General features: G+C 41.8%; 2 protein-coding genes across 2 annotated transcripts; one reads left to right on the forward strand and one right to left on the reverse strand.

Moving 5' to 3' along the window:
• The first annotated feature begins 4,279 nt into the window (after positions 1–4,279).
• LOC146648036 (uncharacterized) lies at positions 4,280–13,359 on the forward strand. The gene is made up of 12 exons (XM_085388048.1): positions 4,280–4,585; positions 5,968–6,101; positions 8,932–9,047; positions 9,769–9,846; positions 9,932–9,969; positions 10,134–10,267; positions 11,357–11,435; positions 11,541–11,660; positions 11,765–11,854; positions 12,187–12,270; positions 12,396–12,558; positions 12,681–13,359. Exons 1-12 carry the CDS (start codon positions 4,464–4,466, stop codon positions 12,870–12,872), a joined length of 1,350 nt encoding a protein of 449 aa, XP_085244174.1. The 5' UTR covers positions 4,280–4,463; the 3' UTR covers positions 12,873–13,359.
• Positions 13,360–14,359: 1,000 nt separating this feature from the next.
• LOC146648037 (ankyrin repeat domain-containing protein 13C-like) lies at positions 14,360–26,143 on the reverse strand. The gene is made up of 13 exons (XM_085388047.1): positions 25,337–26,143; positions 25,203–25,244; positions 23,549–23,653; positions 20,979–21,064; positions 20,712–20,757; positions 20,443–20,509; positions 20,146–20,290; positions 19,912–20,043; positions 19,189–19,350; positions 19,024–19,103; positions 18,782–18,880; positions 15,824–15,924; positions 14,360–15,725 (listed from the first exon to the last, which is right to left on the reverse strand). The coding sequence occupies exons 1-13, from the start codon at positions 25,695–25,697 to the stop codon at positions 15,595–15,597; spliced, it is 1,557 nt and encodes a 518-aa protein (XP_085244173.1). The 5' UTR covers positions 25,698–26,143; the 3' UTR covers positions 14,360–15,594.
• Positions 26,144–26,185: the final 42 nt, after the last annotated feature.

The following is a 26,185-nucleotide window of genomic DNA, read 5'->3' on the forward strand; positions in this document are numbered from 1 at the left end:
TCTTTGCTCTAACTGCCGGTCAGAAGAGGACTAAAGGCTGCCATGGGAGTCGGAAACCTGGAACTTTTCGCAAGCTCACCCCTCAAGATTGGACTCCTGCTTGTGAGAAAGCATTTGAGGGACTCAAAGGTGCACTCCTCAGCTGTGCGGTGCTGGCACATCCTGATTTTGAGAGGCCATTCATCCTTTCAACTGACGCTTCCATGGATGGGCTGGGTGCTGTCTTATCCCAGGTGCCAGCTGGTGAGGAGAGAGCAAGACCTATAGCCTTTGCTAGTAAGTCTCTCAGCCGCAGTCAGGCCAAATACCCAGCACACCGGCTCGAATTTTTGGCTCTGAAGTGGGCTGTGTGCGATAAGTTCAGCCACTGGCTCAAGGGTCATCGGTTCACTGTCTGGACTGATAACAATCCTCTCACATACATTCTGACTAAGCCAAAGCTGGATGCCTGTGAACAGCGTTGGGTCTCTAAGCTTGCACCATACTGCTTTGAGATCAAATATGTTCCTGGAAAGCTGAACATTGTGGCAGACACCCTGAGCAGGGAACCGTTTGTGAGGCCGTTGGCCCAGCGGCTCCTGTCGGAGCCCTACTTTGAGCTGCTAGAGCAAGTCAGTGGTGTGAAAGATGCCAGTGTCCAAGATGCCTTCCGTTTGACCTGTCAACCTCAATCGATACGCAGTGCTCCACCCTCTGCTGTGCTTGATGTGTCTCTGTCAACTGATGACGTGTCTTCTCTCATGTCTTCGCTCTGTGAGTGGGAGTCTGCTTCTCGCCAGCGTGCAACATCCCTCGCTGGTCACCTAACCTCCATCAGTCCACCTGACTGTGATGTTACTCATGCGCTGTCCCGTGCTGATCTCCTGTCTCATCAAACAGGGGATCCTGTGATCTCCAGAGTAGCCCGCTATGTTGAGCGTAAGCGCAGACCCTCCAGACGTGAGCGCTGTCATGAGAACCAACATACGTTGCGGCTCCTGAAACAATGGGATAAGCTCACATTCCTCAATGGTGTCCTCTACAGAGTCGTGAGGGACCCACTGACCAAACACAAGAGATTCCAGTTTGTGGTACCTGACTCCCTAAAACAAGTGGTGCTGTCTGGCATACACGACAATGCTGGTCATCAAGGTCAACCTCGCACACTCTCCTTGGCTCGTCAGCGTTTTTTCTGGTATGATATGGAGAAGGATGTGCGCGGTCATGTGAGAAATTGCCGCAGGTGTGTTCTCAGCAAGACCCCAGAGCCAGCAGCTAGGGCCCCGTTGGAAAGCATTAAGACCTGTGCTCCACTGGAACTTGTGTGCATTGACTTCTGGTCAGCTGAGGACAGCAACAACAAGTCTGTGGATGTCCTTGTGATTACTGACCACTTCACAAAATTAGCACATGCATTCCAATGCCAGGATCAGACAGCTAAGAGAGTCGCTAAAAAGCTCTGGGATGGATTCTTCTGTGTGTATGGCTTCCCTCAGCGCATTCACTCTGACCAGGGAGCTAGTTTTGAGAGTGAGCTGCTTGCAGAGCTTCTGGTTTTGGGTGGCGTTGCCAAATCCCACACTTCACCATACCACCCCATGGGTAATGGTACCACAGAGAGATTTAATCGCACCCTTGGAAACATGTTACGGTCCCTCCCCCCCAGATGTAAGCAGAAATGGCCGCAGATGATACAGTCCATGACGTTTGTGTATAACTGTACGGCACACGAGACCACCGGCTTTGCGCCATTCTACCTGATGTTTGGGAGGGTGCCAAGGTTGCCAGTTGACCTCATGTTTCGGGATGTCCTTCATGATGACACCATTTGTGACTATGATACCTATGTCAAGTCACTGATGGATGACCTGCGCTCTGCCATGCTCCGAGCCCAGGAACACAGCACAATGGAGCAGAGACACCAGTCTGACCAGTACAACAGAAAAGTGAAGGGTCTGCCTCTTTCACTAGGGGACCAGGTGTTGTTGGCAAACAAGGGAGTCAGAGGAAAAAGGAAGCTCTCTGACAAATGGGAACCTGTTGTGTACACGGTAGTTGACTTGGATCCTGCTCTTCACATCTGCCGTATCAGAGACAAAGAAGGTCATGAGCGTGTGGTGCATCGCAACCTGCTCCTTCAAGTTAACTTTTTGCCCTTGGACACAACACTGAATGACGATGCTGCACATCCTGCTGTGAGCGTTGTCAGTGGCCCCGCTGAGTCTGACCTGGATGGGTCTGTGACATCTTTTGGGGGCACAGGAGCTGTACCTCCTGCCACCTGGACTGTGGATTCCGTCTCCAGCATTGGCGAGTGTGATGACCGCACACTATCATGGATCCATCAGCAATCTGCCGCTGACCCGGTCGAAGATGGCGTTCATGGGACCCCTCCCATAATGGGTGTTTCTGATCTTGGTGGGCTGGCTGGTGATGGAGCCTCCCCAGGCTCCCCTGCTGCTTTCCCGTCCCACACTTTTCATTCTCTTGAACCCAAAAATGTGGACGTGGATCAAGGACTTACCACACGTTTTGGTAGAATCATTAAACCAGTTCGTCGCTTGATTGAATCAATGGCTCAACTTGAAACACTCCTTGGTGTTGAACCTGTTCAAGCAGCGGTTATTGATGTGTGAATTTGCTTATTTCTGTATGTTTTTAATTGCTATTGTTTTTGGAAAAAAATAATACAGGCACAGAGTTCATTGTATTTTGTCAGTCTGTGCAGTCTGATAGTGACGCCCATAGATATTATGGCCTGTTTTGTGTGGTGTAAATGGCACCTCATTTTGTCTATAGAAAGTCCTGGGATCTTGCTAGGCGCCGAGCAGGTCTCAGGTCTCTTATCCTCCTTGGAGGAAGCTATGTTGCTGATCTAATTCATTGTATATGCGATGTGAATTTGTTTGAGGCCACTGTATCTGTTATTGTGGGTTTATATTTTTTTTTGGTGTACCCTTTAGGATTTTGTGTAATTCTTGGGGGGTGAATGTAACAGAGTCATAAATAACATTGTTATAATTACACAAAATGTGTTCTAAACCCCCAAACTTCTCCTTTTATACCTGACTTTTAGGACCTCCAAGCCTGTAGTTGTGTTCATTATCAGTTAGAGCCCCTCCTCATTCTTTTCTTCTTCTTTGGTGCAATACTATAAATACAGTGTACCCCTTTTGCCTCTCCCCTTTTTCTACAATTCCCCTGTGGGAGAGGTGGGTGTCATTTCTTTCCAGCACCTTAAAGCACACATAATTCATATTTAACCACCCTGATGTTTATGATTGCGATTTTAATTCAGTTATTGTCATTATTGAGCCTGTTTTTTGTAAGATGTTATAAGTGTGTAGTATGTGTGTGTCATAAATGTGTTTTAGGCGCCATAAATGATAGCATGAATATGTATTCCTTGCTAGCTTGGGAGCTGTGGTGGGTTGAGCTAATCCTCTTCCCCACTGTCTGTATTTGGTCGTAGGAGCTGGAGTGGGCAAATTATTTACTTGGAGGTCTTTCTTTCTTTTACCTTTTTTATCAGGTATGTCAGATTTCATGTTGTTTTTGTTTTATCTTATGTCAAATATGTTACGTGTAAATGCATATTTTATGTTTAATGTAAAAATAAATGCCAGCCCCTTTTTCTACAATTCCCCTGTGGGAGAGGAGCTGGAGTGGGCAAATTATTTACTTGGAGGTCTTTCTTTCTTTTACCTTTTTTATCAGACACAACGCAGAATCACACCGGTTACACTAGATCCATAAAGACATGGATGAGGAAGTTTGGTGTGAGGAACTTGACTGGCCTGCACCTGGCCTCAACCAGAACAGAACACCTTTGGGATGAATTATGCGTGTGAAGGCAGATGAAGGCAAGATAGATTGATAGATATTATTATTCAACTTTATTCCACATTGAATGGCAATCATATTCCCAGTTAAACGCAATAAATCCTTTTAGAAATGTCATAAAGGGATGGCTTTTTCTAAATAGCTTTAGTTGACCAGACTGGATTAATTCATGTTGGTTGGTTGAAAAGCTATGCTTAAGTAGTTTCCCCAAAACTTCTCATCAATACTGAATGAGGCGCTTTGGCCACGTCTTGTATGTAAAAATGAAAATAAAGGGCGCCCTCTGCTGGTAATTAATTGCAGGTCAAAAGTATTTCTACATAGTACAAACCTTGTAGTACGCTTCTTTAAAGGACGGTCGATTTATTCCATGAAGGTAAAGTAGCCTCCAGACTTGATGATGTGCTGTTTTAATAATTTACTTTAAAACCGCCAGTTTCGCTACACGCATGCGCATTTCAATCCATAATTACCCAAGATGGCGGCGAAACGCTACAGTTTGCTGTAGTCGCTAGTTAGCGCATACCCAGAAAAAAATTACCAAACAAACCCAAAATTGGTTTTGTAACCAGCGGATAGACGGTAGTGTGGTTTAATACTAGCAGTTGGCGGTTGTGTTACAAAGGTTTTAAGTCGGGAAAATGAGCTACACAACGAAGGTGGTGCAGGTGACGAACGTGTCGCCGAGCACAACGTCGGAGCAGATGAGGACACTGTTCGGTTTTCTGGGAACCATCGAAGAGCTGAAGTTATTTCCGCCAGAGTAAGTTAAATAATTGTCTGTGGGCTTATTAGCGGCTTTAATAGTGTAGTCACAGGCTGTTTGGTCGTGTTTCCTAGTAGACTCGGTAGACTGGTTAGCATGCACGCGTAGGTCCATGCTAACCAGTGACCTGGCCCGCAGTCTTTTATAATGTCTTTGTCTGGCCTCATGAACCACGCGTTAATCCTATTTATGTCTTTGATAGTCTGCTTATTTCCTAAACAGGGATAAAAACGTGTATTTAGGCTTAATATGTCCCCCTCGGTGTTTATTTGGTTCTTAATGTTACCGTAGTGTCTTGTTTTTCAAAGTATGTAAAGTCTCTTTTTATCAATGAGAGGAAATGCAGCAAAAGTGATTAATAATTAATATAAACACGCCCAAGTCGAGCTTGTGAGGAAGGGAAAAATTAGTTGTATTAACTTTAACGGTCTCTCCGATGTTTTGTTAGGGTTAGGATAACTCTACCCCTCCTTTCCCCAGTCGTTTTTATTATAATTGAGTCTTTCCAACAGTCCACAGTAAATTTTCTTCTAAAGTATACAGTCAGGGCCTGGGTACTTGTATTTATTTCTGTTTAAAGTGTATGTTATAAATCTGCTTTAAACTCTGTCTGCATATATTTGTTGTGTGTCAAATCCACACTTAAGTGACTAACACAGCATGTGGGTGCCACTGGACCACATCAGGTTGTCAGAACATTTTTCTCCAGCTGCTCCCTTTAGGGATCCACAGCTGACCATCTGCCTCAATCTCACCCTATCCCTAGCATCCTCCTCTGTCACACCAATCCTCTGCATGTCCTCCTTCACTACATCCATGAACCCCCTCTCTGGTTTCCCAATTTTCTTCCTGCCTGTTAACCCCATATTCAACATCCTTTGTCTAATATATCCACTGTCCCTCCTCTGGATGTGTCCAAATCATCTAATCCTTTTTTCCATGTGCTGTCCCTCTGATGTACTCATTTCTGATTTTGTCCATCCTGCTCACTCAAAGTCAAAGTCTTAACATCTTAGCGTCAGCCTCCTGTCTATTTGTCAGTGCCACTGTATTTAAACCATACATCATAGCAGGTCTCGCTACAGTTTTATGTACTCTTTCTTTCACACTCGCCACCATCCTTCTGTCACAAATCACCCTGACATTTGTCTCGATCCACTCCACCCTGCTCCAATCTTTTCTCCACCTCACTTGTGAACCGTTGATTTGGACGGTTGATACCAGGCATTTATACTCCTCTACCTTTGCTATTGCTGCTCCTTGCATTTTCAGTGTTACATCGGGATGTCAAAAGAGGCTGAAGAAAGCAATGTTTAGATTTTGTAAAAATGTTTTTTATTGCAGTTTATTCACATCATTCTTCTTTACCACTTCTATAGTGATTCGCCGATGCCGGTGACATCCCGGGTGTGCTTTGTGAAGTTCCAGGAGCCAGAGTCTGTTGGTGTGTCTCAGCATCTGACTAACACGGTGTTTGTGGACAGAGCGCTGATAGTGGTCCCGTTTGCTGAAGGTTTGTATAAAAGCTCATTGTTGAATGAATTGTGATGGTGCAAGACTGTAAAAAGGTTGTTGTTGGTTTTTCCCGTCTCCTGTGAATTCACCCTGGCATGCTTATATGAGCTTTGTAAGATAATTTTGAATGAAAGTGGTATTGCCATTCTCCTCCCATGGCTCGTGTGTTTAAAGCAGACTTCTGCTGTCAGATTTGTGGTGAACTGTTTTAGCGCATTGCACATCTGTTTTAGCACAACAGCCCTTAAACAGATCTTTGTTACCTGGAGTTAAGTTGTTCGGGATATAGTGAGGTGTTTGTCTCTGACTAAAACAGTAATGTGCTCTGCGCTCAGAAAGTTCAGTGTACCAAACTCTGCTTTACACACCAGGACACGGACATCTGTGGGCACCACAGGCACGTCAAAGTTCAGAAGTGATGTACTTGAAATGCTTAACCAAATGCATTTTTATTCTCACCATATATTGGACTACCCCCTGTTAAACTTCTCTCTGTTATTTGTGTGTGTATGTGTGTGTGTGTGTATGTGTGTGTGTGTAATTTTTGTAGTGAAGAAGGCAAAAGCAGCCCCCTCGTTGATGGCTGAAAGTGGTCCTCTGCCTGCCAACAGGGAATTGTAGACATTTGCAAAGGCCAGCAAGCATACAAGCCCCACCACTCTCTCTCTCTTCTCATTTTGTCTCCTTTTTTTTCTTTCTCTGCCTTATCTTTTTCTTTCCTTCTGTCTAAATTGTCTTTCCCAGGTGGTTTTGAGAATAAAGTTCAGATTTCTAGGGCATAACCTGAAACTGTGCAAATTCTGCACTATTTAACGACACTTTTGAGGGCTGCTTGGTCAAGTGTTTTATGGTTAAGAAACGGTTCCTTTGCAGATAAGGCTGCCTGTATTCATCACTTTTTAATGTCAACAAATCCCATGAAAACACAGAGGCCATTCAAGTCCACAGACTAGTAAATGCTTGTTTGTTCATTAGGGTAATTGCAGCTGATGCAGTTTATTTAGAGTCGGTGCCTCAGGCACCATCATGCTCTTTTAAAAGCTCACTAGCATACGCAAACAGATTTTAAACAACAGCTGGAAGTAGTCCCCAGCAGATGGACAGTTGTTTGAATAACACCACAGTACTTTACGTTTACTGTATGTTTTTAAAGAAACCACTTCGCCTTCTATAGAAGTCAGACAATATATTTCTGAAAGTTTTACACCTGATCAGCTGGAAATCTGTGTCGGAAATCTATGCTATCACATGATGTTATGATAACATAATGAAATACAGCCGCAAGTACGGCAGTTGGTCTGTTCAGCACCGCCGATTCCTCCTGTGCATTTCAGAAGTTGGAGGGAAAATATGTTTGCATGTGATTTAATAATGACCTAAACAAAGAACAGAGACCCAGGAGGGGGAAAAGATCCCCGAATTTTACACTTTTATATCAGCTGGGACTGCATGTAAAACACGGGGACATGATTACACAGTAATTTACACATAATGCTACAGCACTAGCATAAATGCTGGTAACGCAACCACTTGTGTAGGTTGTGTTGTAGCCCCACAGAAGTCTAAATCAGGCATGAGATGGTATTCACTAGATTTGTGGACAGTAACAAGAATATTTCCAGCCTCATCCTTTTTTAAAATGGCTTTAAAAAACATCAACTTGGGAGTGACACCAGTTATTTGGCTCTGGTGCAATAATTGTATATGTCAGGGGTCTGGGTTATTTTTTAGTTAATACAGAAACACACTAATGCCAAAGTAGCCTACTCTGCACAGAGTAGATTTAAAACATTTTTTTAACCTCACAATGTAATTTCAGACTTGACAAAGGGAAAACTAGTCAGTGATTTAATAAATACATGGAACTAAAACTCTCTGGTATAAATCCTCTGAGATAGGCGACCGACATGACGTAGTGTTGGTCCAGTATCCTCTTTAACAGTGGTTTTCTTTTGTTGTTGTGTTTTACAGTTCTTTTTCCTGGCTCAGCCAGTCCTGTATACCAGGCCCTGCTGAAAATACCATCCAACCGTTTTGTCTCCTGCAGCATTTTCTCTCTCCAGTGTGCTCTTGTGTTTAAGTGTTGTGTGTCTGTATTTAGGTGATGTCTCTTTGTGAATGGATTAAGTGTGAGGAGATGATGATGATGATGAGCTATTTAAAAGATAAAATTGGAGGTATTTTGCATTTTAAAATAAACAGCCCACCATCCTCTGTCCAGGTTTGGTTAATTGATGCAGTGACAGGTAAGGATACTGAGATAATGATGCAGGCAGCATCTAGCCTGAATTTTGTTATTGCCATTTAGCATATAAACTACTTAATTCTCTGAAATGTGTTTGTGGTGAGTAGACGCTGATGGTTTGCATAGTGTTCTTGCCGAATCCCTAAAATTCTCTCTGTTGTGTGTGTATCTCAATTTTTCTCTGTGTGCTTTTAGTAGCGAAGCCGCCAACGTGAATCGCTTGTTTCAGTAAACGTCAAAAATGAAAATTGAGGGCACACCGAACTGGAGAAGCAGCTGTGCTTGCTAACGTTTGGTTCATGACTTAAAAAACACATTCAGGTGATCTATTCTTGGCAGTGTTCATTGGAGTAGTGTGATTTATTCCAGCAATAGTTAAGTCACTGCAATGATTATGTTGAATTAAGGGAACTCTTCTCTGATGTATGAGGTAAACATGTGAAGAAATGTGAACACTTTTCTTTTTTTTTCTTCTTCTCCAAAATGTCTTCTCTGTAGTGTGTGTGTGTGTGTGTGTGTGTGTGTGTGTGAGAGTGTGAGAAACCTTTCTTCTCTCCTAATGCCTTTTTCTTTATCCCTGTAGGATCTATTCCAGATGAGGCTAAAGCTTTGTCACTGCTGGCGCCAGCAAATGCTGTTGCAGGAATTCTGCCAGGGGGAGGCCTTCTTCCGATGCCTAATCCCATCCCCAATCCACCTGTAAGACCTCACTGTTTAACTGTGTTGGATGTTACATGGTGACATAACCAAAAGTCTTAACATTTTTGCTCTGACATGACAAAATGTAACTTGAAGCCTTTTTTTGAAAAAGTAATTATGCATTTAAAGACATACAGAAGCAGAGTGTAAGATAACATAAAAATACGACTCACAGATAAACTGGCTTTTGTTTATTTTTGTTTTAAAGTTGGATCATTTCAAAGTCCATCTGGTAGTTTGTATAGTTCTTTAAATCTGTTTTTTCTCCCTGTGTTGTATTTCTGTTTTTTTGGTTATTTGTAGGATTGTGGTAATGCAAAATTGTATTGTGCTCATTCACATCCTTTTAGTATAAATGGTTTGAAGCAGTCAGTCATGTTGCCGAGTTACAGGTCTCTTGCCAAGTTGTGACCAAGTAGTATCCTGTCTATGGTTTTCCTTCATCCACTCGCATATCCATCAGTTACTCCTTCGGCTCTGCCATGTTTCTGTCATTTCAAGTCGAAAGCGTATATCAGCATCGGTTAATGTACAGCGTGTCTGCTTACATCACATCTTTACATGCCTCGCTGGCCATTTACTAATGAGAGAAATTAGTCTCCTGCACATAAACAGTGATTTTTAGCCCAGTGTATCAGATAGCACCAATATAATTACATAAACACTTGTTAGGTGTTCGTATCTGGATATTCTTGGCCTGACATAAATTTGTTTATTCCAGCTTGCGAACCCCTTTGGTGCACCCAATATAGACGCAATGGCAGCGTTTGGATTCCCCGGAGCTGGTATGAATCCCCAGGTGAGAGGTTTTCTGAAATGGCAGTGAACGAAGTTGATGTTGAATGTTTTGAACTGACAGTCTTTATCCTCCCGTTTCCACACAGGCTGCTGATCAGCTGTTGAAATTGATGACGGATCCAAAGTAAGTCTCTTTAAAGATTCTTCTTTGAATGCTGTGCATTAGGGTTTGTTTTTTTTTTTTTTGTTATTTTTCCCAGGCACTGTAGAACAACTGAGGCACAGGAAAGAAGCAGTTGTTTGGTGTTTTGTAGTAATGAGTCAACTAATTAATATTTATTTGTTTAGACTGAATCCCCTGGCGGCTGGAATAAACCTGAATGCTGGGCTGAAGGCTGACGCAGCTAATAAAGAAATCGAAGAGGCAATGAAGAGAGTCAGAGAGGCCCAGTCGCTCATTTCTGCTGCTATCGAACCCGGACGTGAGTACATTAAAGTTCAGAAGCTCTTGTTGCTAGGATGTTGGCTTTGCGGTATAAAACAGTGTCTGGATTGTCTGCACTGCTGTCATTACAAACACTTATTAGGTCAGCTTACTTCCTCAGATGATTTCCTTGGCAGGTTTTCATGTTTGCAAATAGTTTGTTTTTGCTTTTGTTTTCAGTGTTAAGAAAAAACGTTTGTTAACCCTTTAAAACCGGACGGAGCAGGCACGCTCCGTTTTGCGTAACTATTCTTAAATCCCTGTAGAACCGGAACCACGTAAGCTAGCAATAATTTTTTTTGCACATGAAACCGGAGGAGTTGTACGTACTTCTTATGCTATCAGCTCGTCCTAGATTACGGTTTCCTTCCACATATAGTTTTGCAAAAAACAGCATAAAAAGCACTTGCAGCAACAAAAACATAATATTCCAGAAACACGCTTTGCCAATTCGATCAGCTGTTCATAACACTTCCTACGTTGGAATAGACGTCAGCGCGAACTATCGTATGTCCGCCATTACCTGGCTGAAACCGGAAGTGGCATCTTTTTTTTTTTTTCTTTTTTTTTACCATTTCCTCTTTTTTGTTTTTTACCTTCGGGGCCTTATATGCCTATACTGGTGTTTTTAAAAGTCATGTTTGACTTCATGCTTTTCTGAATAGTTTCTGGGATGCTTAGAACTCAAATTGCACTGCTGGAAATGGTTTATTTTGATGCACGTGCTGTTTTCTTTGCAAATTTGCATTATAATATTTATTTTTGTTTTTCCAGCAGTATATAAAAATTGGTGTATCTCAAAAATAAAACTATGAAGACACTCAAAAAAACAATTTTCAATTTTTTGTAGTTTATTGCACTTTTTTGCAATTTATGTAGTTATTATAGACTTAATGCTTACATCTCATTAAAATTTGGGCTATAACGGTTGTATTGATGTATAGCAACTTGAAATGCTCTCAAAAATGGCACTACAGCATGTAAAAATATAAAGATAACTCTGGCGGACTTGGTTCTATGGTAGGTCTTAAAGGATAAAACACAGAGTACTGGAACTTGACCTGTATTTCATTTTCCTGACGTGCAGATAAGGAGACAAAGAAGAAGCGCTCTCGGTCCAGGTCCAGATCCAGAAGGAGGAGGTCCCGATCGCATTCAAGACACAGGTGATTTACTAAAACTTATCATCTGCAGAGCTGAGATGAGGAAACTTTGTATTGTTTGTTTTCACATGAACAGCAAAGTTAAATGTTGTGAATGAATGGTTTCAGGCGAACCAGAAGCAGGTCGAGGCGCAGATCCAGATCGAGAAGCAGAAGACGCTCCAAAAGCCCGCGCAAGAGACACACCCACTCTAGAGACAGAGGGAGGAGATCTCCCAGCAGATCCAGGTGTGCTAACTGTGTAAAAACCTGTCCTCGAACCTGTACTCTGAGGTCTGCAGCTGGGAAACCTGAGATCTAAATCTATATGCATGTTTTCTTTTTATCTACAGAGAGCGAAAGAAAGAAGATGCAGGGAGAAGGAAATCCAAAACACCACCCAAAAGCTACAGCACAGCAAGGAGGTCACGCAGTGTGAGCCGGTGAGTACAGCCAAGGTCTTCAGCTGACAAGTGCTTGAATTCTATTCTGGTAAAGACCTTTTAATATTAAGAGAATTTAATGACTGTTCTATGGTCAGATTTACCAAAGTACAAAATCAACAGGAACAGAATAGTTAAACGTACGTTTTTAAGTATAGTACTTCCCTAATCACGATAAAGCTGCTAATGCTTTAACAGGAAATAAGATTTAATGCATATGACAGTTATTAATGAAATACTAGATTTTTGGTTTTCAGTCAAATGTATTTATTTCAGCTGCTTCTAATATCCTGCGTATGTGCAAAACTTAAATTATTTTGTTCTGTTTGCAGGAGACGCAGGAAAAGTCGCAGCGCCAGCCGTTCTCCTAAGAAGTCTCCTAAAAGGAAAAATTCCCCGTCTCCATCTCCTCGAAGGTTGTCTGATGTGTTTAATACCTTCTGGCTGCACTGAATGTGTATTTTTTTTTTTTTTAAAGGAGAAGTAAACATATATCCATTACTAATCTTATTCTGGACTTTTCACTTTCCATCCTGTTCAGACACAAAAAAGAGAAGAAGAGGGAGAAGGAAAGGGACCGGGACCGTAGGAGCGATAAAGAGCGCGGCCGTGAAGAACGGGAGCGCTCCAGCAGCAAGAAAAAGAAGAGTAAAGACAAAGAAAGGGAACGTGACCGGAAATCAGATGCAGAGAAAGATGTTAAGGTTGGTGTGTTGTGGTTTTGGACCCTGTGAGCATCACTCTTCTAATGTTAGCCAGTCGGAGGGAGTTTGTACTTTTTTACTTTTTTTTTCGAGGTGTCTCATGCATCGGCTTCTTTTCCCAGATCACCAGAGACTACGATGAGGAAGAGCAAGGATACGACAGCGAGAAGGAGCGAGGCGACAGGAAGGACTCGGACGATTCTGCTTTGTCTCCTCGGTCGGTAGAAGGTAATGGCACAGCACGTTCCGCGAAGCAGGCCAAAGTTAACGGTGCCGATGATCGCCACGAAGAGGACATGGACGTCAGCGACTGACTCGTCCGTCCCGTCCTTTCCCACATTCTCCCTCCATGTTGGTTGTGAAAAAGCTACATCTTTCCCCCCTTCCTACTGGGCTGAATCTGAAAATGTGAATTGTTTGAAATGTATCAGTTTCTGTCACAGGAGGGAAGCGTGCCCTTTTGCAAATGTTTGATGCTAAAAATCGTCTGCCCTGACATTTTTCTCGGTTTGTCACATTTACTGTAAGTGGTCTTTCTGCTCTTTGCTGCTACAGATGTAATAGATTACAACTGGAAGTAGGCTTGCTTTGCGTTTCTTTAGCTTGTGTTACCAGATTTCTTTTTTTATTTGTCTTTACATATGAACCTTTTTCATTTCTGTTGTGTGGGGTGGTGTGATGCACGGGTCTCTTGTCTTCACCAAAAATGCAAGCTTCTTAGCTTAGCTTCTTGTTATCTGAGAGTACTGATTGTTTTATCAAGGATTTCTTTTATATATTAAAGCTTATTTAAAGAGCTAAGACTGTGAAAATTTATAACTTCCACCTCAGGTTGGGGGGGCTAATGATACAGATATGAAAATCCTCACATCTGGTTTAAAAACACTTAAATCACAGACATGGTTCAGCTGTTTGATCACAGAGACAATTTTGCCTTCAAACTAGTCAAAGGCAGATGCTCCTAAATTAGTAATGCTAACCTTTGGCATCACGTAGGTCCAGTGCAGCAATACTACATAAAGTCTTTATTGGCATAAAACTAATGCTGATGGAGGATTTCTAAACATAAATTTTCCAGTTCAGTTAGATCATTTTACATGTGGGCCACATATAGCCCACTTTGATGTGAAGTGGGCAGGACCATTTAAATAAAGTTGTGTAATTATAAATTTAGAACATATGGTTTTCATGAATTCACAGAAAATGCTTGTGTACTTCGGTGTCGTGGCTTGATCAACAGGAAAAGTGGTAAAACCGATGATAAGACAGGTAAAAGTTGAAAATCTAAGCATACCTTCACATTTTCTTAAGCTCGGCCAGAATGGAGTCTTTGCTGGGCTAATTCTGGTCTCTGGGACTTGTGTCTAAAACCCTAACTTGGACTAATCTGGCATAGGTTTCTAGACATTTAGGATGTTGAATATATTAAATCTTTCATATTAAAGTGAAAAGAAGCCCAGGCTCTGAGAAATTAAATATTTTTCAGATAAAATGACGAGTTTTATTTTCCAATGTCTGCACTAAACACTGAAGCCAAACGGACAGTGCTCTGCTAGTTTATTGCGTCTTCACACACTGACGATAAATCAGGGGAAATTTTATAATCTTTAGTATCTTGGGATAAAACCAGCTCTCCCTTCTTAGCCTCACCTCTTTAATAAACAGACTACAATATTGTCTTGAAGCATCGCCAGATTTGACCTAAAATACCCACTGAAGCGATAAGAATCCCCAATATATCAAAATATTTGTCCACCCCTCTGGAAGCCTCATAAAATTTTTATTACAAACACGCAGTCAGTTGAAAGATGATGCTGGTGCTTTATTTAAAGGGAAGTGAAGTAGGTATGGTTGCAGTACATATTAGCTGAAGCCAGACAGCTCAATGGATCAGATAATGTCTTATCTGGAGAGTTGAGAGATCCAGCAACGATCAACTTCACAGCTTAGTTCCCTCTACTTGCATTTATATATGTATACATATAGATATATATATAAAAAGATAATCATATGCAGACAACAATCAAGGAGAATTTATAAGCACTAAAACATTTTCTAAGAGTCAGTGTTCTAATTTCCAGTTTCTCCTTAAGTACCAGCCAGCCAGCAGGTAGTAGAACAGAGAATATACCTTTAAAGAAGCATGTGATCCAGGAGGCCAACACAGCCAGAGCATGCCTTAAATATACTTCTTATCAGTGCAGTGTTAAACTAAGAACAGTTTACCTGATATCTCACCTGGGTTCTCCCATTCACAAACGTACACACAACAACCCCTGGTACAGTACAGTTACTCACTCACACACTGAGCACATACGATCACGACAGACATGGAGAGACAGCCGAGAGGTAACATGAGCTAACCTGAAGATGCAGGAGACTGCGTCCCTGCGCAGGGAAAAGGCTCGGATATCGTACTGTAACAATGGAGGTCTTCTTTAATGCTAAACCTTATCCCAGCTGGTTAAAAACATTCTTAAGTACCGGAAATGTATTGCTACACAGTGTTACTCATTTGAGTCCATCTCTCTCTATATATTATAGATAATATATAAATGAATATTAAGCACAGTTTGAGGATATAGCTATATCTGCTATTCTTTTTGTTGTGAAGTACAGACGTGAATTATTTACAGACGAGGGTGTCAGTGCACTTTCAAGAATGGGAAGTCAGTTCTCTGTCCTTGAAGATGAGGGGAAATATTTAAATAGTGACGATGAAGTCTGACAGCTTTCAGAGTAGAGAACAGCAGCATGGAGCAGTGGGTTTAACTGCTCTGTTGAACAGCGAGTACAATGAAAGCTATCATCGATTTCACAAAAACGGCTCCCGAAGCATCTACATGTGAGGTGGCGCTCTAACACCTGCTTGCATTGATTTGCTTTGGATCCATCAGCCAACAGAGCAACTGATCACTAAGACCGGCCCCCACCCGCCCCTTCCTTTTCACAGCTAATAAATACAGAATAAAACAACACAATATTCCTTTTTTTGTCTGCACTCCCAAACTTGCTGGCCATATCCCCATTTACAGATCAGAGGTCTGGGAAACGACTGGGATCTTCTTTGTAATCGGCGGGGATGAAGAAAATGGACTCTTCGAATTCGTCGTAACGGAATTCCTGAAAGGTGACGGTCGCTGTGATAGTGGGGAAGACGGGGATGTCTGTGAGGCAGGAAACACACGCAAAAAAAGGTTATTGGTGATCCTGCTCCTGAAACTCATCTACTCACAGGAATGCAACGACAGGTCGCTTCACATACCGAGTTTGACAGGAAAACCAGGCGGAAGTTTCATCTGGACAAACTCTCTGAGTTTGTTGAAGTGCTTGAACGGAGCTATGACCTCCAACACATTCAGTAATCTGGAAGCAGAAGAGAGTAAATCAGAACCTCACAAATTCTTACAAAAATAAATAAAAAATTAAAACGGATTCAATGCAATTCGAGATTTTGACTGAATTGCAAATCTTGGTAGAGGTTCAGCCACTTTCTCCACTCGACCTTCAGCACACACACACACACACACACACACACACACACACACACACACACACTTTCAAGTCATTCTAAGTGGTGATCCTCTGAATTTATTATTCATAACAGACAGATTCACATTTGATCACGATGTCATATGAAAGGCAGATTTTGCCTGGTTTGCTGTAATAACTTCGCCTGCTGATACAAGATTTCTTCGTCATTTCAAAGTTGCAGTCTTTGCGTCGCGCTCCTAAGCGGCATTCTAAGGAAAGAACATTTCCCCTTTAAAAGAAATATTCACTTGCTTTGTCTAAATGAAACTATTCCAGCATCAGCATTAGCTCTAAATGACCCTTTGATTACACCCGAGCTGAAACTAGATCACTTAAATAAATTTAAAAACAACAAAGTGATGCCAGTATGAACAAGAAAGGTAATCCTGTAAAATGAACACAAAAATTTAAAGATCTTATATATTTATGGACTTTATATTTCAGGTTAACAATTTCCATATATTATATAGTTTCATATAACACATAAATAACAAGAGGATAGTTGATACCGGCTATCTGCCGATATGCCGTGATCGGCATTTAAAAAGTAAAGGGAAGGCGGGAGAAATAACCTTTAAGCATGCTATGAGTGTTGATGTTTCATAGTTTCTCCACTAGAGGGCCTTCTGCAACTTCCCTGTTGGCAAGACGAGAAATCCATGACTTGTCGCAATAATCTTCTTATCTTGTCATTTTATCTTAGTAAGGACTAATAAAAAATAAATAAATAAATAAAAATAATAGAATGCTTTGTGTTTAATGTCTGAAAGAAATATAAAAAAAATATCGTCCTATATATCGGATTTTTTTATTACAAACTATCAGCCTTAAAAATTCTACATCGGCCTGGCTTTAATTTCTGTGAAGTACTTTTTTGTGCTGAAGTCTAAGGAATGTTAGATTTCCAGACTCAGGAAGTTATTTGTGCATACTAACTCATTTTTAGGACAAACGCACGATAATATAACACAATTTAACAGGTAGTAAACGCTCCCATTTTATTTACCCCTTCATTCATTCATGCACATATCAACTTTACCTCACTTCCATGTGTGGCGGTAGCTACAAGTTAGCCGTCCAGGTCTTTTCTCTTTCATGACTAAAACTGCCTTTCATGTAAAAGTTAAACCTAAAACACTGGAGTGACACTGATGGCTGCCCGTGATGATAATAAATCAGTTTCTGTGAACCCCCAAACCGATTCACAAGAAAATAGTCCAGTGTTTTATTTCATCAATCACACAAATCACACACACATGCAGTTTAGAGTGAAAGGTAAGCGGGCTGGGGAACTACCAGCACCAAGGCTGGAAATGATGCAAGAAGTGCAAAAGGTTTATCGTACAAATTATATTATTTATCATCAACAACTAGAGCACTGTCTATTTTGGGTCATTATGACATTAAAACCGAAAACGATCAAATACTAAACATAGCATATTAAACATTACAAAGAAAAATATGCAAAGGGGAAAAATTACATTAAAAAAACATTAGCTCTGATAAAGAGAGGTTTTTATTGCTGTCTCCATTAAGGTTCATTCAGTAGACAAGATAAAGCAATTTATTGCCTTTACTAAGTTCCCGTAATATTTAAACCCGAGCCACATCCCGCCTGAATCCCAAATGAGGGCAACGTGAAATGATCTTTTAAAGTGCTGGATCTTTTTTTATTAGTTCTTTCGTACACAGTCGCCAAAAGACTACTTGTGACCGCAAACAAAACCAGAACAGAAGGGGGGGGGAGCTGGGAACGTGCAGCAATAACACTGAAACCAGTGCTTCTTAGACATGAAACATGTAGTTGATTGATGATGGAATTAAAAGCCAACTTTCTGATGCACAAACATGCAATGCACTGAAAGGATGGTTTTGTTCATTACATCCCAAAGACAATAAAGTATCTTTGGGATTAAGATGATTCCAAAGAGTTCCTGAAGAATTTCCTGACACATACAAAACAGTTTATCAAGGATTCACACCTTGGCTCATCTGAACACTTGCATGATTAGTAGAGGGACAGCAATCCTCAGGACAAACCCCAACACCTGTTAAATACCTGGGAGCCTCCCATCAGTGGCTTTAGAGCTAATTAAGCCTCTTGAATGAGACGTGAAAGTTTCACAGACTAAAAAGAAGAACCTACACTGACATAACCAAGTCAGATAAAATATTTTTTGGGGAAAAATCTTTTCCAAAATTTATTATCAACTCTTGGAAAAAAACAAGGTTTAAAATATATATATATATAAAAAAAAAAAAAGATTTAAAACTGAAAAACTCTTATCAGCCAGGCCCATCATTTGGCCCGACTCTGAGAACAAGTCTCGACACACGAAAGCCTTGCAGCTCCAAGGTTACAGGTGCATACAGTAAGGCATGAAAAGAAGCGAATAAGAAATTTTAACTTCAAACAAACCGTGCCGGGTTCCCATGGTGGCCAAGCTGAGCAAAAGAACATTTTTGGTGAGGGTGGTGAAGGTGGGGGAGTGTTTGAATTTTGTAATCTTCTCATCAGTGGCTCTCTCCCACAACCAGTTGAAGCCCTTTTGTCTACCTGGCCCAATTATCTGATGTGATTCATCTCATCTCTGCACTACCCTTTTCTAGTATCCCAAGTGTATCCACCCAGGCTCAATCTGCACAGAAAGCTTCGCAAATAGATCTAAGGAGCAAGGGATGTACTTACGACTCAATGCCTAGAGGGAAATCCTGGCTCATGGCTACAGTAGCTTTGAAGTTCTTCTTGCTTTCCTTACAAACAAGCTCTCTGCCAAGATGAGGTGGCCTGAAGGTGAGAAGAGGCACAGACGAACACAAAAAGATGTTATTTCACACTCAGCAGTTATACATATTTTCTTCTACCTGCCCTGAATAAATTCCTAATTACAGTGAGGACTGATGACATCGTAGAAAACACAAGGTGCTTACTTTCCGTGCTCCGCGGTTATGTACTCCTCCCATGAAATTGTATTGGGTGCTGGAGCTGTGAGGGACTGCCTTCTCACGGGCTGGAGGGCAGAAAAACATCCGTCAGTGTTAGCACCATTCACCGCTGGCGGATGAAGCCACGGCCCTGAATTCTTTCCTTCTCACCTCAAAACTCTGCTCACTGATGCTGCCTCCTTTACTTAAGCTCTCCATGATGGCTTTGTTCCTCAGGATGTCTTCTTCACTTAGGTGCTCCCGCCGTTTCCTTGACTCCAGCACCAGACCGTTCACTGCATAGAAGTCAGCCAGGAAGTTTCCAACTCTCTCCTGTACAGGAAACAAACAGATGGTGCCATACTTCCAATGCAACAGCAGTAAAAACAAAATTTCAAACTTGGGATGTGCTGCACAGGCTGTATGGAGGATCAAAGTGAGGCTTGTGATGCCTTCAAGGGGTCATGAGGTAAAACCTAAGGGCTAAGTATGTTTATTTCCCACTGTTGTAATGTGGTTGCTCAGTTTTCTCCAGAATACTGTAGGATTTTTAACCTTACACTATAAAACGCCTCGAGGCAACTGTTTTTGTAAAATGGGAAAGGTCCCGGTGCTTAAAAACCCCAAAGTTCCTTTAATATGTTTTTTCCCCCCTTCTTCCTCCTAATGTTGTCCCATTTCTTTTAATGGATTGGATTTATATAGCGCTTTTCAAGGCACCCAAAGCGCTTTACAATACCACTATTCATTCACTCTCACATTCATACACTGGTGGAGGCAAGCTACAGTTGTAGCCACAGCTGCCCTGGGGCAGACTGACAGAAGCGAGGCTGCCATATCGCGCCATCGGCCCCTCTGGCTTTTGCTTTAACCATACTGTGAAATAAGCCTTACTGTTTTATCCTCTCTGAAGAGCCAGCCGATCTGACTACGGGAGAAAGTGATGGACTTGGTAGAAAGGGTTGCAGAGTAGACGTCGCTGCTCATCAGAATATCCACCTCCTCTTCTGTCTCCATCTCTGACTCCTTGGGGCAAAAACACTGAGTCAACTTCTTGCTGTTCATTTCTTTCACATCTTTCTGATAACATGATGTGAAACAGAGGTCTCCTTATGCCCCCCCAGTTACCTCGTGGTGTATTCTTTGGTACACTTTTGCTTCATTGTCCAGAACCACAAAGGACTGGGACGGTGCGGCATCGCCGTTGAAAATGAAGCTAAGATCGCCGCGCTGACATTTCATATCGGTGAAGTCTATGAGAGTGGTGTCAAGTCTAAATCAAGAGAGAGGAGGAAGAGTGTGTGAAGATAGTTACGTCCTACTTTTCAGAGCTAAAAGAAGTTCTCGACCTCAATAGGAACCATGCTACATTAAACACACAGTGGTGTAGATGGGGGCAGACTTTAGCTAGTATTTATATCTTACCTGATATTGATGCCCTGCTTGTAGATTTTACAGGCATCGGATGGCAGCATCCGGGACAATAAAGGCACTACAACAGATGAGACGTGCATTTATTCAATAGTGACTTCCTGCTGTGTTCGCACTTAATGGAGGGTTTTGGGTGAGGTTACAGCTCCGGAAATTTTCAAAGGATTTAAAAATCAAGAGCAGCCTCAAACTATTACACGCTGTAGCTGTGTGTGAGAATATGTTGCAGAAAATTTCACATTTGTGTGAAAGTTAAAACTCACCCCAGCTCTGAAAGTCCCAGTGCAGCTCCAGATAAAAGTCACCGAGCTGCACCAAAGCATTCAAACACATCAAAAGGTCAACGCACAACATAACAGAAAGTTCAGATTATACGTGCATCATCACTTGATATTGCATGCTCACGGGTAATCAGCAGACATTTAACCAAATCAATACAGAGAAGGTTTTTCAAACTTTATGGGACTAAAGGTTTAACGATGTCAGTGGAAAACCTGAGTTTGTCATCACAGTGTTTAAATGAGTCTCACCTCTCTGAGAGCTTTGAGTAATTTTGGCCTCTTGTCCTCCACACTCTCCCTCGACTGCTGCTTTAGTTTCCGCAGTATTGCTGTGACTGGGGGGAGACAACAGGGATGGATCATAATGGATGTGTATTATAAAAATGTGGTATGACTTTCAAACTCATTTTTTACATTGTGTGCCACATACAGGCCTCTGTGATCTTAAGTGGGCCGGGCAGGCGAAACTGTCCTTTCTGTCAGCGTAAAGATGTTTAGCTACACATTAAACCCCTGAAATATCTTAATATAAGAAAAAGCAGTGGCAATTTTAACAGCATGTCTCAGTTTTTCTAAATGATTTCATTGTTCAGCTATTACTTAATTCCTCTGGTTTGCATGAATGGTCATAAGGCTATCTTTACCAAGACTGTAAAACATATAAAAATAAAGTTAAAGGTCCCCAAAATGTATGCCCTCCTTCACATTTTCAGCCTGCCAGTGGGCCAGACTGGAGTCTTTGCCAGGCCGATTCTGGCCACCTGGCCTTATGTTTGACCCCGATCTAAAGTCACAACTGTGCATTTTAACAGGAGCTGCTGAGTGCATGTTATTAATACATTTTTAAACCCCTAAAGCATGAGTATTGGCACAAGCCACAAATATTTTATGGTGGTCACCCTCTCTTCCAGCATTTTCAGATGACCTTTCGCGCTGAGGGAGATATGAGTGCCAGGATATGCATATTTCACAACCAGTCCACAGGACTGAACTCTGTCACCCAAACCCCGACACACTGATTGCCACAACGCGTCAGTTAAAATTGTGTGATTTTCATAGATTATTACATAACACAAAAACACTGAATCCCACCCAGCTTTATATAATTTATATAACTGTGCAGACACCACAGCCGTGTTTGGATCGGCTGATGTAACCCGTTGGCTCGTGAAGTGCACGACTTCCTCTCACAAACTGACCAGCGTCCTCTCAATGATACCAGAATGAACCACAAAAAAAAAAAGAAGAAAAAAAATTATATCTCAGCATATCTCACACGTATCCTTGGTTATTTCAGCCAGGGGAAATATTAGGCAGAAAATAGACGTGACCGAGGAGAGAAGTGCTGACGAGGCACACGCTGCTGCACTCGGGTAGTTCATAATCGCACGTCCAGATAGCGAGCTGCTGACACGATGGGCACATGTGTAAAAGTGAAAGCTGATGACCAATGACAAGACTGCAGTGCTTTGTGACAAGCTATAACACACACAAATAGACACTTGACATTTGGCAAACCCCATTATTATTCCTTGCTCTCTGTCTCTCTTTAACACCAGCTGTGCACCGGCTGTAATTTAGCCAAAGATTTAAATCTAAATATCCTTTGTCACTGGATTATGAATTTCTATGCATGGTTTAAATGCACCCGGCCCCCTCTCTGCCCCTCTGCCACCCCTTCACCCTTGTGAGTGATGTGACCTTCTCAAAAGCAAAGCTCCCGGTCCCAGTCCCAAGACAGCCTGCCACAGCAAGCACAGAGAGCCGAGACGCATACTAACAAGGCTGAGGGTCATTATTCAAACTACCAGGCCTCAAACGCTTTGTCGCAGGCTGTGTAAGAAAATGATGCTCATAGCTCACTCGTATCATCTATAGAGCCAAAAGCAAGAACTAAAAATGTGCAGCTCAGCACAGCTACAGAAACTAAAATAAATTATTTACTATTCAGCCCTTTTAGCAGACAATTTATATGTTACTTTAGCTTGAACAAATCGCACTAACTTAACCCAAAACCTACAAGGACAGAGGAGCGAATATATCTCCAAAGCATTAGCTGGGACCTTTTACATGTCATTTGACCTATTTCACTAGATGTCGAACCTAAAAGCGGTAGCATCGTTAAGCAGGGCAGTGGCAAGCTTTAAGCTTGGGGCTAACACTAAGCCATTGCTAAGGCAGCGTTCCAGCCCATCTGGATGGTGAGTGCTCAGAGAAAATCCCCACCATAGCTTTTTAGATGGGATGGCCAGACAGCACTTGTTGTGGTTAAACACTTACATGACTAACAAATGATCCTTTGAATACTAACACTTATCTCATTACCTTACGACAATACTGGAGGAGACAATTTGCTAGAAATTCTACATCTTCAGCCTTATTACACAAGTTTTATTTGTCAAAAAAAAAAAAGAAACACTGATCTAACCCTCATTTAATGTAGACATGTTCTCTGAAACTTAAGATTTCATCTATAATCAGAGTAACTCATTTGATTCCTGATGCCAGTGCAAAGCATGTGGGGAAAGAAAATCCAACCAAAACACTGCAGCTATCAAGCTGATGTTCAGTAACACCACTACAATATGAACATTCATACAGAACACCTTCCCAATTACCGATATGACTGAATAACCCACAAATACTGTCTAAAGAACACATTGTATATCTATATAACCCTCAGATAGGCAGAACTCAGCCTAACTGTCAAAACAGGGAGTGTGTATGATTGCAGGTGTGACACTGAGATTGCAACAAACAGATCCAAATATGAAAAGCTCAAGTCAGTCTACAGCTATTCAGAGTAGTTTTAGGCTTACTCATTTGCCTGTCGCCGTAGCTGATGGCTTCTGCTAGAGGACTCCATCCCTGTGCATTTTTTATCTTTACAGGTGCATTATGGGCCAACAGGAGGAGAGCGCACTCTGAAAAGGAGGAAAAAGAGAAGAAAACAACCAAACAATGAGTGACAAATGTGATTAGTTCTACAGTTCTGTTACTGCTGCACTATCACTACATGCATTGTTATTAGAAACAATTTTAATATTTGCAAAAGGCCACTATATAGTGTTCTGCACATGCTCAAATTGCGCTCATTTACAGGACCATGATTTGAAGGGTTGGTAAAACGGGTTTACCCACAATAATGTTTCTCATGCTGTATACTGCTGCAGCACTCTGTGGACTTCCTGACTAAAGTGCTTCTCTTTAAGGATCCTCTCCCAAAAAAAACCAAAACAGTTTGCTTTAATCGGTGAGCTGGCCTGACAACATGTTTAGAGCTGTGGGTGCTGAAATCACACCACAACCATTGCCTTTAACTTATGTGAATGTAATCTCATCCATTACAATGTCAGGGTTTTAACAGCAGAGAGCAGCAGGTTCAAAAATGGCTCGAAAGCGACATGTGGTTGATATTAGGCTGTGTTTGTGTCACTGTTTGACAACTGAAATAACAAAGTGTACATCAGAGCAGCTTCAATTTAGAGTAATTTCTATAAAGACACAGTGCATGGGCGCAGAGAGAGCAGGAGAGAAGCAAACAGATGGTAATGCTGGCCACATTAGAGACAGACACATGCTTACGCTAAACATTTCCTGCATGTCGGCGGAGTTGCCATAAAAACTAAAAGTAGTACACTTGGTCTTCAGTTACTCAAATGACAGGAGTGCATGAAGACTCTTGACTTTACTCATTCCTACAGTTATACTTGGCAGATTTGGCTCTAGCAAGGAAATAATGGCAGACTGTGAAACAGCTGTCTGCATCTGGATTAAGTTGAGGCAGCTGTTCTGTCTTCATTTGATGGCATGCCAAACTAGGCATCAGACAGCCACTTTGTTAAACAGTGAAGTAGGTACGGGGCAGCTGTGGCTCAGGTGGTAGAGCGAGTTGTCCACTAATTGCATGGTCGCCAGGGCAAGAAACAAATTCTTTTCTAATAGTTCAGTTTAATCTGTATCAAATTAAGGTTTCAGGACTAGAGGACTTTGCGTGGTACACAGACTACAAAGAGCTTTGAGTCAAATTTGTGTTATAATTGACACATAAATGAAATTGTGTCTCTATGCCCATAAATTGGCTTCTTTGTATGCAATTACTGATATATGTGGATTTCTCTGAGCCTAACTAATGTGTCATACCAAGATTATGTTATCGCTGCTCTGCAGAGGTCAGATAAGACACGGTTATGCGCACAAAGGGTATGTGGGCTATTCCAACACAGGAATAGGGAACTGCTGCGTTCAAAGGGGGCTTTTAATGAGGATTCAAAATACTCTTTTAATAAAGCCATGTTAGGCCACGGAGAGCACGGCAGATTTAGTCAAATTTCCTGGGCTTAAGCAGATACTGGAAAATTACTTTTTCAGAGTGCTCTTGGTAATTTTGTTTAATCCAGTGCAAGGCAATAATAATAATAACAATTTTAAAATGAGGTTATTTCATTTTACTACTCTATGGTTCAGCATTACCTTTGTGGCCCAACATGACAGCCAAGTGAAGAGGTGTGTTTCCTGGAATTAAAAAAATAAACACATCAAGTAAATATCAGCCTCTAGCACAAACACTGTAAATGGAAATGGAAACATGACAGCAGAAAGCTTACCATGCACATCCTTCTGGGAGATGCTGTGGGTCCTGATGAGAGAGGAGAGCCTACGCACATCTCCCTTAAACACGCATTCATGCACAGGGAACTCCAAGTCGTCACTGGTCAGGATTATTGGGTTCTTGTTGTTGTCGCTGACAACTGATGAGTTACCGTTGATGTTGTTGGCATTGAGCTGCTGCTGTTGTTGTGCCGAGGTTTTGATTGACTTCTGGAAAGCCTTGTTGGACTTGAAATGCTTACCGGTGCCGTTAGAGATAGTCCCGTTGGAGGTCTCATCGTACGTGTCCATTATCTCGTCATTTTTGTTCGGTTTCTTGTGGTCCTTTCTCATGGTGCGTATCTTCTCACCTGTCATGATGTCTATCGTGCGGTAACTGGTGAACTACACACGAGGCTAACGTATGGTGAAGATGCGATATGGTAGTGGGCATTAGCAAAAACTCCACAAATATGAAAAATGCTCAGTCCTATTAGAAATTTTGAGCTAACGGCGACGCTTTTTCGCAACGCTTCTGTTATTAAAATAGCGGTACGCGGTTCCTAGGACACGTTAGCTAGCTGCAAGAAAATGAATATGGTTTGATTTATCTATGGGTGCGGCGATGAAAACAAAAAATAATGACAAACATTAAAAAAACCACACACACAAACAATGAATCGGGATAATAAGAAAGAAGAGCAAACGACTACATCGTTGTCTCTTCTACCGCGTCTCTCGGATGCAGGTTTTAAAACGGTATCGACGCTTTGCGGCTGAATTCAGGAGAATCGGGCGATACAACAATACTGAGCCTCAGCTAACATCTCTGCTAACCCCGTTAGCAGGCAACTGACAGATCTCGC

The sequence above is a fragment of the Rhamphochromis longiceps genome, linkage group LG18 (genome assembly GCF_057381845.1).
Source record: "Rhamphochromis longiceps isolate RC_006_pf linkage group LG18, R_longiceps_female_GT1.1, whole genome shotgun sequence".
Taxonomy (NCBI): domain Eukaryota; kingdom Metazoa; phylum Chordata; class Actinopteri; order Cichliformes; family Cichlidae; genus Rhamphochromis; species Rhamphochromis longiceps.

Excerpts from the sequence above, each read along its gene's own strand:
- LOC146648036 (XM_085388048.1), top strand. The coding sequence starts at position 4,464 with ATGAGCTACACAACGAAGGTGGTGCAGGTGACGAACGTGTCGCCGAGC. Across the intron at positions 9,847-9,931 it reads GAGCTGGTATGAATCCCCAG|GCTGCTGATCAGCTGTTGAA; the intron begins GTGAGAGGTTTT and ends GTTTCCACACAG. Across the intron at positions 11,436-11,540 it reads CGATCGCATTCAAGACACAG|GCGAACCAGAAGCAGGTCGA; the intron begins GTGATTTACTAA and ends GAATGGTTTCAG.
- LOC146648037 (XM_085388047.1), bottom strand. The coding sequence starts at position 25,697 with ATGACAGGTGAGAAGATACGCACCATGAGAAAGGACCACAAGAAACCG. Across the intron at positions 18,881-19,023 it reads ATAACCGCGGAGCACGGAAA|GCCACCTCATCTTGGCAGAG; the intron begins GTAAGCACCTTG and ends TCTCACCTTCAG. Across the intron at positions 15,925-18,781 it reads TTCCCTCTAGGCATTGAGTC|ATTACTGAATGTGTTGGAGG; the intron begins GTAAGTACATCC and ends TTCTGCTTCCAG.